The following is a 19,548-nucleotide window of genomic DNA, read 5'->3' as shown; positions in this document are numbered from 1 at the left end:
ATATATGCACTTAGTTCCAGGGGTTGGACTACTGCAGACTATAGAGCACAGTTGTCGAAGGTCCTGCTTAAACTCTGCAAGTTTTCATTTTAGTTGAATGACCAGTGACACATGACCGAGAACTCAAACAGAGACTCTGATTTTGCTTTTGGACTAAAAACGGCAGATTTATTTGTATATCTACCAGCTTGAGGTTACACCCCCTGGCTTTAGATATAACCTCTCATAGTACATTTACAACTAATACTACTATAAGTTTCATAAAGGCAATCTAAATAGCTGTAAAAAAAAAAAAAAAAGATGACTTTATATTGATCATTCTGTATCTGTTGTTTGTGGGACAGTTACTATTGCTGGACTCGTTGGACTGTCGGACTGCACGATCAACATATTGGAGTTTCATTTTAGGGGAAACCAGTGCATTTTCTGCCAAGTCCTCTCTGCCAGTGGTGCGGGACCTGATCGATCACTTTGACACTTTTATTACCATCTATCACTTTTACCTCTGCCTCAAGTTGTTATTCATTTAGAGGAGTCGCTGTCACACACCATGCCAGGTAAGTTCTCATCATTATATCATAACCATTTTAATATAGCCTGTCAGTGTCAAGTTGATTGACATCACTCTCTTGCACTCTCTAACTTAAAGCAAGAGGAAAAGAGGAAGTGCTTGACTGGAGAAAAACTTGAGAAATTAACTACTTTTAACCCGTAAAGAACATAATGCTGATGGCACTGTAAAACTGCTAAAATCCCCTGCTGGGTGTTTGTAATCCATTTCTATAAAATAACACCACCCACTCTTCCTTCCTGTGCCACCAGCGAACCAGGCCTTTGTCACCCTGGCCACCACAGACAGCTACTGCATGGGGGCTCTGGTGGTAGGACGGTGTTTACGACGACACAGGACCACACGCCAGACTGTTGTGATGGTCTCCACTAATGTCTCTAGCCAGGCACGGTGAGAGAAGTCCCTGCATCTCGGACAGAAATATAATATCACCGAGTCAAGGAGAGTGATGCATGACCTATTAGAATGTGAATGAAAGTTATATTCGGTGACAGAGGTCCCTGAAAAAATAAAATCGGACAAATGAAGTATTTTGTCTCTCATCAGTTAAGGAGGTATTAGATTCACTGGATGGGGTCTTTTGCAGTCCTGGGTTCGCTGCGGACCTAGTGTATTTTTTGTGTATTGAAGTCGTAAAATCTGACTGTAGTTGTAGTAAATCCCGTGTTCTCTCCCCATAGAGCTGCCCTGGGCCATGTGTTTGACCAGGTCCTGGTAGTGGACGTGCTGGACAGCGGAGACCAAGCACATCTATCCTGGCTGGGACGACCAGAACTGGGGGTCACTTTCACCAAGCTCCACTGTTGGACCCTCACCCAATACAGCAAATGTGTGTTCCTGGATGCAGACACACTCGTGAGTGTACTGAAATCTCCCAAGACACCACTTGTCTCTAATGTATACACCCACTCAATAATCAATTTGTTTTAAAACCAAGGAACCAAATCTTACAATGTCAAAGCTTGATCTTTACCAGCAAATCAATTTGAATGTTTTGAGTTGTGCAATATGTGTCTGTAACTAACATGGACCCAAACATAGTTATTGAAAGGTAAATCAGTACCTAACATGAATGTTATAATCGCCATGGGACAAACCGTCATTTTTTTGCTCTGTAAAGACAAGTACAGAGCGCTTTTTACGTGCTGCAGATATGGGCGTGTTTGGTTTGAGTGTCAAGACCAAGCAAATAGAGCCCCGACTGGTCAGAGGGCTATGTAGGAAGTTCAGCTGAAAATGAAAACAGAATGAGCACATCCAGTACCATACAATAAATCTGAACTCTCATTATAGAAAACATCCACAAGTATGTGCAGTAGCTACAAACGGCATCATGACACTTGATCCGGATCTTGACTTTAATAAAATCGGTGTTCATGTCGCAGAAAATGTCCAATATATGTACTCTGTACCACTGGCATTAGAAACTAACTTCCTCTTGTTTCCTGTTGACTCCCTGGCCTGTAGGTGCTGTGTAACGTGGACGACCTGTTTGAGCGTGAGGAGCTGTCTGCGGCCCCTGACCCTGGCTGGCCGGACTGTTTTAACTCAGGGGTGTTTGTGTTCAGGCCCTCTCTGATCACCCACGGCAGGCTGTTGGAGCACGCACGACAACACGGCAGCTTCGACGGTCAGTCAGAACCCTTACTCTTGCTTCAAGTCCACATCCCAGTTCATCCCTGACCCTAGCACTTTAACTGTCTCTTCTTGCAAAACATTTGGAAAACACACCTTGATGTTCATTTAGGAAATTACAGAGCTCTACCAGCAGTTGAGAATACTAGCAATGCCATATTAGAATTGTCAATTTGCATAGCAATTTTACTTATCTCAACAATATTACATAAATTACTTTACTTCTTCATTGGCTCTTCCTTATGATCTGAGCTGACAGTAACTCTACTGTATGCCCTCTCTGTTTTCAGGTGGGGACCAGGGCCTCTTGAACACATTTTTCAGTGACTGGGCAGTTAGAGATATCAGTAAACACCTGCCTTTTGTGTACAACCTCAGTGCCATCACAGTCTACACCTATCTGCCTGCTTATCAAGAGTGAGTAATATTTAACTTCAAATGGATCATTTCAGTAAATATGACATTCCCATGATTGAAAAGCATATTTTGACCACAAGCCTGACCCCACCCCTGCTACTGTTTTTTTTGCCTGATGTTGACCATATTGTACTGTTATCCTGGTCCCACATAGATATGGTCACAATGCTAAGATTGTCCACTTCCTGGGTTCGGTCAAGCCATGGAATCTACGTTCTAACTCACAGACCAATCAGCACACCAACAGCCACCTGGAAGAGTTTGTTTACCAGTGGTGGATGGAGTACTCCTACTTACATCTCCTTATAAAGACAATGTCCCATCAAGAACCTGCTGTGCCAATCCAGCATGCTGGGCCAAAGCAACATGTAAGACGCTGTAGAATTGACTCATGTATTTTTCTCATACTGTATATGCACTTTATGACATAACCACATGCAAAACAAAGTGAAAATGTCATAAAATTGCAGTTTTATGTACTGCATACTGCGTCACAGCAGTGCATATACAACATTTGAACATTTAGGTAAATATTTGCATTTGATAGACTGCGTAATTGGACTACAAGGTACATCCCATAGAGAACATGTGTGTTTTCTCCTATGTCTGTTGTTCTTACGCAGAAGTACCACAGAGAGAGATCAGAGTCCAGCACTATTGCCCCCTACTCTTCTCCACTCTACACACCTATCTCAACAGTACAGACCATCACACTTCTTTCACAGAGCCAGGGACGAGAAGAAGAGAAGCCAAAGGCGAGAGAAGAAGAGAAGCCAAAGGCGAGAGAAGAAGAGAAGTCAAAGGCGAGAGAAGAAGAGAAGCAAAAGGCGAGAGAAGAGAAGCCAAAGGCGAGACAAGAAGAGAAGCCAAAGGCGAGAGAAGAAGAGAAGCCAGAGGCGAGACAAGAAGAGAAGCCAGAGGCGAGAGAAGAAGAGAAGCCAAAGGCAAGAGAAGAAGAGAAGCCAAAGGCAAGAGAAGAAGATAAGCCAAAGGCAAGAGAAGACGATAAGCCTAAGGGGAGAGAAGAAGTTAAGCCAAAGGGGAGAGGAGCAACAGTGTCGTTGATAGAGGACCTCACAGAATCATTACTCCGAAAAGTCACTCTGCTCACAGAGGAGAGGAAGAAGAGGCTTGATTCACCCACGCAGCCTGGAGAAATGGTTAGTCTTTTTTCAAAAGATGATATCGAGCTTTTGCCTCTGCATTATGATTATTAATTAGGTATGACTTAAGTGTCTGAGGGATTTTGGAAGTAGTAAGTATTAGTTGTTCATTCTGATAGCTCTTTAACCCGGTTACGAATTCTGATCACATTGAGGGATTTTGCACAACGAGTAAGAATTTAAGGTTATCGCAGTGGCCCCCCTAAGGTTGTGATTCTAGAGGCTGTGCACACCCTGCCAATCTCAATGTGTCATAGGAAGGAACAGTGTGAGAAAGTGACTGAAATGATTTCTCAACACCTATTGAAATCGGACTCACGGACCTATATGATTGAAGCCATTGCTGTCAATACTTGCAACCTGGTGTAAACAAATCAGTGGGTACTAATTACCCACACTAATAGTAAATATATATAATTTATATATAACAAATATTAAAGTGGATGCTTGTCAAATGCTTACAATTTTAGTTGGGTTTCTCCAGCTGTATGTTGTTGTGGAACGACCTATAACTAACTCCATGTGTGACTGGTCCCTGTCCTACAGCGTACCCAACGTCAGGATGTATCCACGGGGAAGGAGGGAGGAACTGGAGACAGAACAGCCAACCAGGACCCACCTGGACCCAGTGGGGAAGGGTCAGAGGTCACTGACACGGCCTTCAACCCCATGGAGGATCCTGCCACTGAACCTGTACGCCACCTGTCTACACTAATATACACTGAGTGTACAAAACATTAGGAACACCTGCTCTTGACATAGATTGACCAGGTCAAACCACGTGAAAGCTATGATCCCTTATTGATGTCACTTGTTAAATCCACTTCAATCAGTGATGATGGGGAGGAGACAGGTTAAAGACAATTGAGACATGGATTGTGTATGTGTGCCACTCAGAGGGTGAATGGGCAAGACAAAATATTTAAGGGCCTTTGAACGGGGTATGGTAGTAGGTGTCAGGCGAACCGGTTTGAGTGTGTCAAGAACTGCAACGCTGCTGGGTTTTTCACACTCAACAGTTTCCAGTGTGTATCAAGAATGGTCCACCACCCAGAGGACATCCAGCCAACTTGACACAACTGTGGGAAGCATTGGAGTCAGCATCCCTGTGGAACGCTTCAACACCTTGTAGAGTCAATGCCCCCGACGAATTGAGGCTGTTCTTGCAACTCTATATTAGGAAGGTGTTCCAAAAGTTTTGTACACTCAGTGTATATTTAAAGCCTACTATTAGGAACTGATTTAAGAAATTATCGATATATCATTCCATGTTTAAATGATCAACATTACATAAATTGTTGGCAAAATACAAATTCCTACTGTAGTAACACCCTCTGCTGGTGCACAACAGTATTAACATATTTGACCTTAACAACAAAATATCACACTTCGTATTGCTTCAAGGCCTCCCGGTAACCATTCCTTAGTGATTTATTTTAATGTTCCTCATGTCTCCGTCTGTCATTTTTCATTACTCTTCTGACTGATGGTGAATGGAATGGCTGCCTAATCAATTGTTTTTTTATCATCTTGGTTATTACTAATATAATGTATCATCTTGGTTCCTAATCTATTATATAATCTTGGCTATTTTGAATCTCTTTTATCATCTTGGTTATTGCCAATGTATTTTTTGAACATCTCGGTTTTTTCCTTGTAGACTGCTGCAAAGACAGAGGAGGATGATCTGGAGCAGCGCAGGCTGTGGGAGGAGGGCCAGGCTGACTACCTGGGCAAAGACGCCTTCGACAACATCCAGAAAAAACTGGACCGATTCTTATATTTGTAGCTTGTTTTGTGTGGCAAGATACTGTAGCAATAGTACTGTATACTCATGTTCATGTTTTAGTGTGTTATGTCTAGTGTAGGCCACCACTCTAATAGGGGTTTCTGTGTCCCTTTGCTGTAAAAATATATATATAAACTTGATTCCAATTTCATAAAGAAATGTGGTCATAGAATTCAAGTTGAGATGCATTCCTTATTTTGATGTTATGCTGGAAATATCTGGAATTTTTAAAATTGTCTTTATGTTGCCACAAGAGGGTACTGTGGCTTTTTAGATAAAGCACTTTTCCTGGTCAGTTACACTCAACTCCAACAGCCCAATAGGGGTCATGATAGTCTTGCATAGACTCCAGAGACTAGGGAAACTAGGGAAAGAATAAGTAATATTGGCCTCAGGGATCCTATTCATATATGTTGTTGGAGCAATATTAATCTATAGGCTTGTACACCACTATTGTCCTAGGAGAGAATGGTAGCCCTCACTGTGAGGGTCTGGGAAGGGCTGTGTAGGAATACCAAGGCTAAGGAGATATAAGGTCAGTACAGAACTGTTAACGCTATCCTGAAAGACTAAATACAAACTCAAACTGAATAGAATAATAACTTATTCCAAAACGTATAGGCTACTTACAGTAACAAGCCCACCTTCCCATTCCACCTTCCATCTCACTATCTCTCTAGTCCAGTCCGTTCCAGTCCTTCATCTTCCCATTTGGAGAACAGCAGCAGCCTTAAGTAACTTAAGGCTGCACTTAAATTGACTAATCAGCCACACCTTTAATCAGGCAAGTGGGGCCAGCTGGCTGTATTCTCTACCAGTTATTCAATAGCATTGACATCACAATAACCCTCCTAAAGGATTTCACTACTGCCTGAGTCTATTTGCTTTGACAATTGCTTTTATTTGACACCCAGATGTTTTCTCTGAATTCCATAGCTTCGCTGTCAGGTACATTAACTGTGCTATCCACCTAGCCAGGTTGAAAATCTAGCAAACTGCATGAGCTGTTAAAAACAGGAGCTTTAGGCAATAGTTTAAGAGGGTGGAGGCGCGAGGAGAGAAACAGAGTATATTTCAGTTTGTTTCTTTTTGTTTACTCCCCCTTAAATATGTTTCAGTGCTAGACATTGCGTCCCGAATGGGACCCTATTCCCTATATAGTGCACTACTTCTACTTGTTCTGGTAAAAAGTAGTGCACTATATATGGAATAGGGTGACATTTGGGATGTATACACTGATGCCGCACAGGAAGAAACGGAGGTAATCATCTCGGCTTTCTGAAGATGGGGGACAAGGTTTTCTTTTGGTTGTCTGATATTCTCCCAAAAAGAAAGTCCTCCAAGCTGGCTGCTTTTAGTAATAAAGCGTTAATAACGTTTCGAGGACAATCCCGTAGGAGGCGTACTGTATTTATATGTGTGTGTGTGTGTGTGGGGGGGGGGGGGCTTGATTGCATTGAAATGAAATGTGGTAAGTGCCATGAACCCCTATAAGCACCTCCATATGTTTTTGGTTAACTTTGAAGCTGACATTGAGCCTAGCCTCAGACGCAGCGTCCCAAATGGCACCCTATTCCCTTAAGAGTGCACTACTTTTGACCAGGGCTCTGGTCAAAAGTAGTGCACCGCATGGAGAATAGGGTGCCATTTGGGACGCGCCCAGACTGTGACTGTGTGGCAGTGTTTGCATGACTGTTTGGATTTTGCTTGCAGTGCAAATTTGGTCTGCTAATTTGGTCTGTGGTTTGACCGATGGGGTATGATTCTATTAGTGCACAATCCCTCCCATAAGGCTAATTGAGAATGGATTGCAGAAGTAATCATATTCAGATGAGGAGAGAGACCACAGGAAGCAGATCTAAGAATGGTTGTATGCCAAAGGTTAAGGGAATTATTTGGATTTTGTAATGTATGTTTTCCGACAGGGACCAGACACAAAATTGTCTGAGGCAATATCGACAATGATAGAGTGACTATAGCACAGTCAATCACCACAAAATAAAAATCATAAGAAACTATAATGACTACATTTCGCAATTAGCATGTTGCAGTCTCTCACGACAGACTGTTGAGATGACCAGCATACACGGCACATTTGATTCTGGGTCTCCGAGATTATGTAGCAATAAATACAACAACACTTGACTTAATGCTGGAGAATACTATTGTATGGTACTATAATGCTTGTCATAAAAAAAATACAAAAAGTGTCTGTTGCTGTGTTTCTCTTCAGGTTTACTATTAGATTAGATTAATCCCCTTGACCAATCTCCTGGTAGAGTGAGGGTGTATCTCAGTACGCATTCTGCACAGCACTGACGGCCTCCTTGCATAGGGGGTCCAGTTTCCCATCTCCTCCTGTGGAAGGCAGAATAAAGGACTGTTACTCTATAAACACAATGTACTCAATGCTATTGTGACTTCATAATCAGTGACTTTGACAATCTGATAAATCAGAACACTCTATGAAGATGGCTTCATATAGATGGCTCTAGAAGAGGGGTTTTCAATCTTTTCTTGCCCAGAGACCCCCTCCCAGGCAAATTGGCGACCCAGGGATCCCCATCATACGTTAGCAAAAATGTTTTGTCACGTCTTGTTAGGTGAATGATAATGTAAAGGACAAGTAATCAACATTTTAAAATTAATAGATTTGGTAGATAGTTTTTCATTATTTTGAAGTATGAGGATACCCCTTCAAATTAGTGGCTTCGGCTATTTCAGCCACACTGTATAAAATTGAGCACACGGCCATGCAATCTCCATAGACAAACATTGACAGTAGAATGGCCTTACTGAAAAGCTCTGACTTTCAACGTGCCACCTTTCCAACAAGTCAGTTTGTCAAATGTCTGCCCTGGTAGACCTGCCCCGGTCAACTGTAAGTGCTGTTATTGTGAATTGGAAACGTCTAGGAACAACAATGGCTCAGCTGCGAAGTGGTAGGCCACACAAGCTTACAGAACAGGACAGCTGAGTGCTGAAGCGCATAGCATGTAAAAATTGCCTGTCCTCGGTTGCAACACTCACTGAGTTCTAAACTGCCTCTGGAAGCAACGTCAGCACAAGAACTGAAATGGGTTTCCATTGTCGAGCAGCCGCACACAGGCCTAAGATCACCATGCGCAATGCCAAGCATCGGCTGGAGTGGTGTAAAGCTTGCCGCCATTGGACTCTTGAGCAGTGGAAACACGTTCTCTGGAGTGATTAATCACGCTTCACCATCTGGCAGTCCGACGGGAAAAAAATCTGGGTTTGGCGGATGCCAGGAGAATGCTACCTGCCCCAATGCATAGTGCCAACTGTAAAGTTTGGTGGAGGAATAATTGTCTGGGGTTGTTTGTCATGGTTCGGGCTAGGCCCCTTAGTTCCAGTGAACAGAAATCATAACGCTACAGCATACAATGACATTCTAAACGATTCTGTGCTTCCAACGTTGTGGCAACAGTTTGGGGAAGGCCCTTTCCTGTGTCAGCATGAAAATGCCCCCATGCACAAAGCGAGGTCCATACAGAAATAGTTTGTTGAGATCGGTGTGGAAGAACTTGACTGGCCTGCACAGAGCCCTGACCTCAACCCCATCGAACACCTTTGGGATGAATTGGAATGCTGACTGCGAGCCAGGCCTAATCGCCCAACATCAGTGCTGTAACGATGTGCGCTGAGAGTCAGGAGGGAAATTCAGGGAGTGAGTGTTTTAATAAATTAACACAACACAAAAATAAGAAACACGAACAATGTACAGAACTGACACAGGAACAGAAACAATAACGCATGGGGAAGGACCCAAGGGAGAGACATATATAGGGAAGGTAATCAGGGAGGTGATGGAGACCAGGTGAGTATGATGACGCGCAGGTGCACGTAACGATTGTGACAGGTGTGCGCCATAACGAGCAGCCTGGTGATCTACAGACAGGAGAGGGAGCACACGTGACAAGTGCCCAACCTCACTAATACTTTTATGACTGAATGAAAGGAAGTCCACACAGCAATGTTTCAACATCTAGTGGAAAGCCTTCCCAGAGGAGTAGAGACTGTTATAGCAGCAAAGGGGGGGCCAACTCCATATTAATGCCCATGATTATGGAATGAGATGTTCGACGAGCAGGTGTCCACATACTTTTGGTCATGTAGTGTATGTCATTTTCTTAACCCATCTAGTGACTAAATTAACAGCATTGGTTTCAAGTATCATGCTAGCTAGTCTTGGGTGTATGCCTAGGAGAAGTTACAGGAGAGACGGGTGGGACGAAAGTAACACAATGTAAACTGATGACCTGGAATACAATAAAATAACTTTAAGCACAGGTCATTGTCTCCTCCAGCTCATATTGCTTTTATAATGTTAGCAAAATGTCAACTAGTGACTGAATGTTTGAAAATGATATATGACATCATTAGAATTATGCCTTAATCAATTGGCTTGGTGGATCAGCTTCTCACATAAGCTTTTATCGACAGGTTAGTGGTTAAAAATATATATCTTTATGATTCTGGAGGTCAATAACCTTGTATCAAGCCATGGAAATGTGATAAGCATGATGATTTTGCCTTTTTAGAAGAGAATAAAGACGTTGATTCTATCAAGGCACGAGGAGCGCGCAAGACAAGGACAACTGGAGCATAGCATGACTAGTAATTGAAAATCATCTACTACATTCTCATTAAAGTTAGATTAGACAATTATGCTTAATATAGCTATTATGTGATCCAATTCAGTCTGATTAATATTGTAAGGCAAACAATTGTGGTTTCGCAACATTGCGATGTTGACGCATGGTTCGTTTTCCTAAATGTCGAACCTATATAGCATTACTTACTCAAATCGGCACACACATGAACTTATGGCTGGTAGTACATTGGTAGAAATTAACGAGCGTTACAACCCAGAAACATGGAGACGAGAAAAATATTGTGCACTCCTCGCCAGCTGTTACTTCTGTCCCAAGGCTGTGTTACTCCCGTCCCGCAGGCAAGTACAAAAGTAACATTGCGGTCGTTCTGTTCTCAGTTTGTTTAATTTCAACTCATTTACCATAGAAATGAAATGACAGTTGCTAATGGTAGAGGACACATAAGTTGTTTGTCGTACAATATGGTGTCTCTAGCTCTATCGATCTCTGAGTAATTAGAAACAAAAACAAAAACCGTTACTTTCGTCACAGTTCTCCCCTATGTGTAATTGGCAGTTGAGAAATAAAGTCGACATCATTAGAAATAAGATATTGTCCTATTTCCTACTGTAGGTATGTAATTCAAAATGTGTGTATTTTGTTGTTGCTAGCAATATTCAGAAAAAAAATGTAGCTACTTTTTTGTTGCTGTATTGATATATTTTCGCGGACCCCTAGAGGGGTGGCAGACTCTAGGTTGAATACCCCTGCTCTAGAATGAGGTTTTTCACAGATGAGGTCACAATCAGAGAGTGGATAAGGGTTAAATCCATGTGCATTCGGTTACAGTATGCTTACCTCACTCTATGAAAACGATACATGTCACAATTGACCACAGGTAAGACTCTGTACAATTTGACAGAGTAATCTACAGTATCTACATTTAATTTACCAAACTCCAGCTGTTTTATGCTGCATGTATAGACACATTCTCCATTGACCACAAGTTCCACCTTGTTCCAATCGGACATTTTCTCCAAGACACTTTGATGTCCATTCTCTTTCAATGCAGCTAGGAAAGTCAGAATACATGGATGAGTGATATTATCAGGAAAACTAAATGGTAGGCTACTAACTACTCCCTTATATAAAACTAAAACGCACTTTAAAGATGCACACAAGCCACTTTATGACGCTGCAATAGGCACACTTATTTGAATGTAGCCAAGGATTATATCTACCTTGGAGGCCAATCAGACGGAACGTTCTGTGATCCACGATGCCACATGATTTATAAGGGCCGTAGCGCACGATAACTACTGCATTTTGAGGCATTGGCACTATTGCTGATAACGCCTATTACCAACTAAACCTCTTCTATGTCCTGGATTAATTGCCGGCCTGTGTTACGCACAGCAGTGTCCCTAACGACGGGACGCGACCGTCATCTCCAAGGAAGTCATTTGCTGGTTTGGTGTGACGTCACTGTGAAGCCCTTTTGTAGAGAAGTCACCGCTCAATGTAATGCCGCGTTTATTAACTAGTTAAAACTAGGAAACTCTGAAATGTCAGACTTGCAAACTGTTTGCAGTTATACACATGCCGCAGTCATTCAGTTAGCAAGGCGGAAATGTACGAGTTTCCTAGATAAGACTAGCACATGAACGCGGCATAACACATGCTGCCTGCAAGTTACAGTATGAGTTATAAAATCATAGTTTAATTTACGCGCAGACCGCAGAGTTTAACGCATTTATGACAGCATAGTGGCTGTACGTCATAATCAACAACGTTATCAGCATATGGATGTTGCAGTCCTCTTTTGAAATACCCTTTACTGAGTCTTTGGTTAAACATTTGAATTTGGTTAAATTACCTTATGTCATGTTATGTATGGTAAAGTGATTACATTTTACACTGAAGAGGTTTGTGTGTTTACAGGTGCTACATTACCCTGTGGTACTAAAGTAATCTATAGGCCATATGTTATCCTGCAAGCTAAGACACTTAAGTTAAAAAGGTGCTCTGGTCACACCTCAACGGAACACACCACACTCCCAAACACCTCCTGCTCTAGCCATAGGAGCAAATGACATCACCGCCCAGGCAGTCTTTTGAGTTGACTTTGGGTTTGTCTGTGGGTGAGGCAGGCAACTGCATCATGAGAACACTTTTGAGGGATGCCGCTTGTCCTGAGATTGAATTGATTGAATACCATGTAATTGGAGACCTTTGGCTCAATTTCATGAATAAGCAAAGTCACGCAGTGACTAAACACACTGAGGCATAAATCTTACACACATATGCCTATATGAATCACACACAACCCCCATGTGCATGATCATCACATACACACACACAGGCAGACACACACACACGCAGGCACACACACACACACGCAGGCACACACACACACACACACACACACACACACACACACACACACACACACAGAGAGCAGCATTTGTCAACATCTAAGAGACCAAGGGGAGGAAGAGGGTTTTAGTACACTCCAGCTTTCATCAATGTGGAATTTAGCATTCACGGCCTGTTCCAAAGGGCCTGTATTCTGTTCCCATGACTCTAGAACACATGACACTGAGGGTGATTGTCTCCTGTGATTAGATTTGTTCTGAACACAGACGATCACTTGGATTCTCTTTGAAATGAAGTCACATTTATGATTCTACAATCACAACACAGCAAAACGATCTCATTTTGTAAATATGTTGCTGATTTTGTTTTTCAGATTGAGGAACCTCTAACGCTAGTCTTCCCTATTCATTCTCTAAAATCATTTGTATCTAATAAAATATTTCATTGATAAGCATAGGGAAGTGCAGGTAAACAAACCTATTAAAATTGACACGTCATTTCCTTACTCAACCCAGTTAATCTCTAAAATCTTTTCACAATGTGCTCCACATCTTTAGCGTTTAATCAGATCATGGAAAGACCTTCCTAAATCACTATCCACTTGATTCTGTAGCATCAACATAATCTGGGTAAAAGCTGCCTCTGGAAATACCAATGATCTGTCTAGATTCTCTCCCTCCTCTCTCTCCTCTCTCTGTCTTTGTCTTCTCTCTGCCCTCTCTCTCTCTCTCCGCACTCTCGCTCTGCCCTCTCTCTCTCTCTCTCTCTCTCTCTCTCTCACTCTCTCTAAGGGCTTTATTGGCATGGGAAACATGCTTACATTGCCAAAGCAAGATAAATAGATAAAACAAAAGTTAAATAAACAATTAAAAATGAACTGTAAACATTACATTAACAAAAGTTCCAAAGAATAAAGACATTTCAAATGTCATATTATATATGTATATACAGTGTTGTAATGATGTGCAAATAGCTAAAGTACAAAAGGGAAAATAAATAAACATAAATATAGGTTGTATTTACAATGGTGTTTGTTCTTCACTGGTTTCCCTTTTCTCGTGGCAACAGGTTACAAATCTTGCTGCTGTGATTCACACTGTGGTATTTCACCCAATAGATATGTTTATCAAAAATGGATTTGTTTTCGAATTCTTTCATACATTTGGCAAGAGGCTAGGAAGTGCAGCTCAGTTTCAACCTCATTTTGTTGGCAGTGTGCAAATAGCCTGTCTTTTCTTGAGAGCCAGGCCTGTCTTTGGCTGCCTTTCTCAATAGCAAGGCTATGCTCACTGAGTCTGTACATAGTCAAATATTTCCTTAATTTTGGGTCAATCATAGTGGTCAGGTCAATTCTTTCCAATGTGTCAAGTAATTGTCTTTTTGTTTTCTCATGATTTGGTCGGGTCTAATTGTGTTGCTGTCCTGGGGCTCTGTGGGTTCTGTTTGTGTTTGTGAACAGAGCCCCAGGACCAGCTTGCTTAGGGGGCTCTTCTCCTTGTTAATTTCTCTGTAGGTAATGGATTTGTTATGGAAGGTTTGGGAATCCTTTCCTTTTAGGTGGTTGTAGAATTTAACATCTCTTTTTGGATTTTGAAAATGAGCGGGCTATCGGCCTAATTCTGCCCTGTATGCATTATTTGGTGTTTTACGTTGTACACAGAGGATAGTTTTGCAGAATTCTGCATGCAGTCTCAATTTGGTGTTTGTCCAATTTTGTGAATATCTTGGTTGGTGAATGGACCCCAGACCTCACAACCATAAAGGGCAATGGGTTCTATAACTGATTCAAGTATTTTTAGCCAGATCCTAATTGGTATGCCAAATTATATGTTTCTTTTGATGGCATACAAGGCCCTTCTTGGGTCGTCTCTTAGATCATTCACAGCTTTTGTGTAAGTTACCTGTGGCGCTGATGTTTAGGCAGAGGTATGCATAGTTTTTTGTGTGCTCTAGGGCAACTGTGTCTAGATGGAATTTATATTCGTGGTCCTGGCAACTGGACCTTTTTTGGAACACCATTATTTTTATCTTACTGACATTTACTGTCAGAGCCCAGGTCTGACAGAATCTGTGCAGAAGATCTAAGTGTTGCTGTAGGCCCTCCATGGTTGGGGACAGAAGCACCAGATCATCAGCAAACATTTTACTTCAGATTCTAGTACGGTGAGGCCGGGTGCTGCAGACTGTTCTTGTGCCCTCGCCAATTTGTTGATATATATGTTGAAGAAGGGTGGGGCTTAAGCTGCATCCCTGTCTCACCCCCCGGCCCTGTGGAAAGAAATGTGTGTGTTTTTTGCCAATTTTAACCACACACTTTTTTTGTTGTTTGTGTACATGGATTTTATAATGTCGTATGTTTTCCCCCAACACCACTTTCCATCAATGTGTATAGCAGACTGCCATGCCAAATTGAGTCGAAAGCTTTTTTGAAAACAACAAAGCATGAGAAGACTTTGCCTTTGTTTTGGTTTGTTTGTTAATTAGGGTGTGCAGGGTGAGTACGTGGTCTGTCATACGGTAATTTGGTAAAAAGCCAATTTGACATTTGCTCAGTACATTATTTTCGCTGAGGAAACGTACGAGTCTGCTGTTAATGATAATGCAGAGGATTTTTCCAATGTTGCTGTTGACACATATCCCACTGTAATTATTGGGGTGAAATTAGTCTCCACTTTTGTGGATTGGGGTGATCAGTCCTTGTTTCCAAATATTGGGGAAGATGCCAGAGCTGAGGATGATGTTAAAGAGTTTAAGTATAGCCAATTGGAATTTGTGGTCTCTATATTTGATCATTTAATTTAGGATACCATCAACGCCATAGGCCTTTTTAGGTTGTATTTTGTCCTGTAGTTCATTCAATGTAATTGGAGAATCTAGAGGGTTCTGGTAGTCTTTGATAGTTGATTCTAATATTTGTATTTGATCATGTACATGTTTTTGCTGTTTGTTCTTTATTATAGAGCCAAAAAGATTGGAGAAGTGGTTTATCGATACATCTCCATTTTGGATCGATATCTCTTCGTGTTGTTGTTGTTTGTTTAGAGTTCTCCAATTTTCCTAGAAGTGGTTAGATTTGATGGAGTCTTCAATTACATTGAGCTGATTTCTGACGTGCTGTTCCTTCTTTTTCCGTATTGTATTTCTGTATTGTTTTAGTGATTCACCATAGTGAAAGTGTAGGCTCAGGTTTCCTGGGTCTTTATGTATTGGGTTGGATAGGTTTCTCAATTTCTTTCTTAGGTTTTTGCATTCTTTATTGTTATTCATTTTCTTAGGTTGTCTGCTTGACATTTTTAGATTTGATAGGGAAGCTGAGAGGTCAAATATACTGTTTAGGTTTTCTACTGCCAAGTTTACACCTTCACTGTTATACTGAAACATTTTGTCCAGGAAATTGTCTAGAAAGGATTGGATTTGTTGTTGCCTAATTGTTTTTTGGTAGATTTCCACACTACTTTCCTTCCATCTATAGTATTTCTTAATATTATTCAGTTCCTTTGGCTTTGATGACTCATGACTGAGCATAGCTCTGTTCAAGTAGAGTGTGCTTTTGCTGTGATCTGATAGGGGTGTCAGTGGACTGACTGTGAATGCTCTAAGAGACTCTGGGTTGAGGTCAGTGATAAAGAAGTTTACAGTACTACTGCCAAGAGATGAGCTATATATGTACCTACCATAGGAGTCCCGTCAGCCTACCATTAACTATGTACATACCCAGAGTCCAACAGAGCTGCAGGAGTTGTGACCCATTTTTGTTGGTTATGTTGTCGTAGCTGTGTCTAGGTGGGCATATGGGGGAGCGAATGCTGTCACCTCCAGGTAGGCGTTCGTCCCCCTGTGTGCTGAGGGTGTCAGGTTCTTGTCCAGTTCTGGCATTTATGTTGCCACAGACTAGTACATGTCCCTGGGCCTGGAAATTGTTGATCTCCCCCTCTATGATGGAGAAGCTGTCATCGTTAAAGTATGGCGATTCTATTGGGGGGATATAGGTAGCACACATGAGGACATTTTTCTCTGTAGAGATAATTTCCTTATTAATTTCTAGCCAGATGTAAAATGTTCCTGTTTTTATTAATTTAATAGAGTGGGTTAGGTCTGCACTATACTAAACAGCATACCCCATGAGTCCGTCTCCTTTATGCCATGTTTCTTGTACGATGACAATGTCTGTATTTTCAATTTCTTTGATGAAGTCTAGGTTCCTTCTCTTTAGGCCAAAGGCAGATGACCTCAGACATTGTATATTCCAGGATGAGATAGTAAAAGCTTTGTGTTCCATAGTGTCTAGTGTTGTTTTTGTGTGGTTTAGGCCCGGACCATCACAGTAGGTGTGAGCAGAGCATGTTGAGCATCTGATACATACCTCTTAGGTCGCAGGATGGAGCTTGGGTGGGTGTAATAGTGGGGGTTGGGCCTGTTGCTCTGCTCACGGCCTGGGCATATATCCTGCTGTTATGTTGAGGTTCTTGCCGCAGGGGCGGGGGGGCATGGGGTGGGCAGAAGGGGCTTAGGTCTGATATGTGGGGGCCTACAGTTGAAGTCGGAAGTTTACATCAATCAATCAATCAAATTTATTTATAAAGCCCTTCTTACATCAGCTGATGTCACAAAGTGCTGTACAGAAACCCAGCCTAAAACCCCAAACAGCAAGCAATGTAGATGTAGAAGCACAGTGGCTAGGAAAAACTCCCTAGAAAGGCCAGAACCTAGGAAGAAACCTAGAGAGGAACCAGGCTATGAGGGGTGGCCAGTTCTCTTCTGGCTGTGCCAGGTGGAGATTATAACAGAACATGGCCAAGATGTTCAAATGTTCATAGATGACTAGCAGGGACAAATAACAATAATCACAGTGGTTGTTGAGGGTGCAACAGGTCAGCACCTCAGGAGTAAATGTCAGTTGGCTTTTCATAGCCGATCATTCAGAGTATCTCTACTGCTCCTGCTGTCTCTAGAGAGTTGAAAACAGCAGGTCTGGGACAGGTAGCATGTCCGGTGAACAGGTCAGGGTCCATAGCCGCAGGCAGAACAGTTGAAACTGGAGCAGCAGCATGGCCAGGTGGACTGGGGACAGCAAGGAGTCATCAGGCCAGGTAGTCCTGAGGCATGGTCCTAGGGCTCAGGTCCTCCAAGAGAGAGAAAGAAAGAAAGAAAGAGAGAAAGAGAGAAAGAGAATTAGAGAGAGCATACCGTAATTTCCGGACTATTAAGCTCACCTGAATATAAGCCGCACCCACTGAATTTTAAAAAAAGTATTATTTTGAACATAAATAAGCCACACATGGCTATAAGCCGCAGGTGCCTACCGGTACATTGAAACAAATGAACTTTACACAGGCTTTAACGAAACACGGCATGTAACAAAAATAAATAGGCTTTAACGAAACACGGCTTGTAACAAAAATAAATAGGCTTTAACGAAACATGGCTTGTAACAAAAATGTAAAATTAGCAGTAAGTTTTAGTTGTCTTTTTGCACTGAGTCAATTCCTCACGCTGCTGTTTCCAACGTCTTATCATCGACTCATTAAGACCAAGCTCCCGTGCAGCAGCTCTATTTCCTTTTCCAACAGCCAGATCAATCGCCTTCAACTTGAAAGCTGCATCATATGCATTTCTCAGTGTCTTTGCCATGATGAGGGTGACAAAATGACTACCATAATTAGAATGATGGGAAGTTTGAGAGCGCTCGATTTAATCTAAACAGGAAACAAAAAAGTTGTTTGACCTTAACCCGTTCGGCAATTTCATTGGTCTAATGAAAGCTTCATGCCGGCAAAAAACTGAGCACGTCACAGAATGTGTTTTTTTGGAAGAAAAAAGATTGAAAGCGGGAAAAATCCATATATTAGCCGCGTCATTGTTTAAGCCGCGAGGTTCAAAGCTGGGAAAAAAGTTGCGGCTTATAGTCCGGAATTTACGGTACTTAAATTCACACAGGACACTTGTGTACTATTGCTTGTACAGATGAACGTCGTACCTTCAGGCATTTGGAAATTGCTCCCAAGGATGAACCAGACTTGTGGAGGTCTACCATTTTTTTTCTGTGGTCTTGGCTGATTTCTTTTGATTTTCCCATGATGTCAAGCAAAGAGGCACTGAGTTTGAAGGTAGGCCTTGAAATACATCCACAGGTACACCTCCAATTGACTCAAATTATGTCAATTTGCCTATCAGAAGCTTCTAAAGCCTTGACATAATTTTCTGGACTTTTCCAAACTGTTTAAAGGCACAGTCATTTTAGTGTATGTAAACTTCTTACCCACTGGAATGGTGATACAGTGAATTATAAGTGAAATAATCTGTCTGTAAACAATTGTTGGAAAATCACTTGTGTCATGCACACAGTAGAAATGTGTGGAGTGGTTGAAAAACCAGATTTAATGACTCCAACCTAAGTGTATGTATGTTATATCCTGCCTGTTTGGCCCTGTCCGGGCATATCAATGGATGGGGCCACAGTGTCTTCTGACCCCTCCTTTCTCAGCCTACAGTATTTATGCTGTAGTAGTTTATGTGTCGGGGGGCTAGGGTCAGTCTGTTATATGAAGGAGACGCATTCTGTCTCCTAGAGATGAACGTACTTTGGTGCGAAAAGTGTAAATCAATCCCAGAACAACAGCAAAGGACCTTGTGAAGAAGATGGAGGAAACAGGTACAAAGGTATCTATATCCACAGTAAAACGAGTCCTATATCGACATAACCCGAAAGGCCGCTCAGCAAGGAAGAAGCCACTGGTCCAAAACTGCAATAAAAAAGCCAGACTACGGTTTGCAACTGCACATGGGGACAAAGATCGTACTTTTTGGAGAAATATCCTCTGGTCTGATGAAACAAAAATAGAACTGTTTGGCCATAATGACCATCGTTATGTTTGGAGGAAAAAGGGGGAGGCTTGCAAGCCAAAGAACACCATCCCAACTGTGAAGCACGGGGGTGGCAGCATCATGTTATGGGGTGCTTTGCTGCCGAAGGGACTGGTG

At 42.0% G+C, this 19,548-nt stretch overlaps 2 protein-coding genes across 2 annotated transcripts; one reads left to right on the top strand and one right to left on the bottom strand.

The window, feature by feature from the left end:
- The first annotated feature begins 310 nt into the window (after positions 1-310).
- On the top strand, positions 311-5,752 carry gyg2 (glycogenin 2). Its single transcript, XM_029740647.1, has 9 exons — positions 311-557; positions 823-961; positions 1,252-1,426; positions 2,039-2,201; positions 2,497-2,623; positions 2,778-2,991; positions 3,247-3,783; positions 4,333-4,479; positions 5,447-5,752. The coding sequence occupies exons 1-9, from the start codon at positions 551-553 to the stop codon at positions 5,573-5,575; spliced, it is 1,638 nt and encodes a 545-aa protein (XP_029596507.1). The 5' UTR covers positions 311-550; the 3' UTR covers positions 5,576-5,752.
- Positions 5,753-7,721: 1,969 nt separating this feature from the next.
- On the bottom strand, positions 7,722-11,584 carry c39h10orf53 (chromosome 39 C10orf53 homolog). Its single transcript, XM_029741243.1, has 3 exons — positions 11,433-11,584; positions 11,144-11,263; positions 7,722-7,933 (listed from the first exon to the last, which is right to left on the bottom strand). The coding sequence occupies exons 1-3, from the start codon at positions 11,524-11,526 to the stop codon at positions 7,869-7,871; spliced, it is 279 nt and encodes a 92-aa protein (XP_029597103.1). The 5' UTR covers positions 11,527-11,584; the 3' UTR covers positions 7,722-7,868.
- Between the last annotated feature and the right edge of the window lie 7,964 nt (positions 11,585-19,548).

Source organism: Salmo trutta, chromosome 39, assembly GCF_901001165.1.
Source record: "Salmo trutta chromosome 39, fSalTru1.1, whole genome shotgun sequence".
NCBI lineage: Eukaryota > Metazoa > Chordata > Actinopteri > Salmoniformes > Salmonidae > Salmo > Salmo trutta.
Note: the sequence above shows the minus strand (reverse complement) of the source record. Positions and strands in the feature narration are given on the sequence as shown.

What these genes read in the sequence shown, in the direction of transcription:
- c39h10orf53 (XM_029741243.1), bottom strand. Translation starts at nt 11,526, where the DNA reads ATGCCTCAAAATGCAGTAGTTATCGTGCGCTACGGCCCTTATAAATCA. An exon ending in CCGTCTGATTGGCCTCCAAG is followed by an intron (nt 11,264 to 11,432) that starts GTAGATATAATC and finishes TGACTTTCCTAG; the next exon opens with CTGCATTGAAAGAGAATGGA. An exon ending in CATAAAACAGCTGGAGTTTG is followed by an intron (nt 7,934 to 11,143) that starts GTAAATTAAATG and finishes TGCCTTCCACAG; the next exon opens with GAGGAGATGGGAAACTGGAC.
- gyg2 (XM_029740647.1), top strand. An exon ending in AATGTCTCTAGCCAGGCACG is followed by an intron (nt 962 to 1,251) that starts GTGAGAGAAGTC and finishes CTCTCCCCATAG; the next exon opens with AGCTGCCCTGGGCCATGTGT. An exon ending in ACAACACGGCAGCTTCGACG is followed by an intron (nt 2,202 to 2,496) that starts GTCAGTCAGAAC and finishes CTCTGTTTTCAG; the next exon opens with GTGGGGACCAGGGCCTCTTG.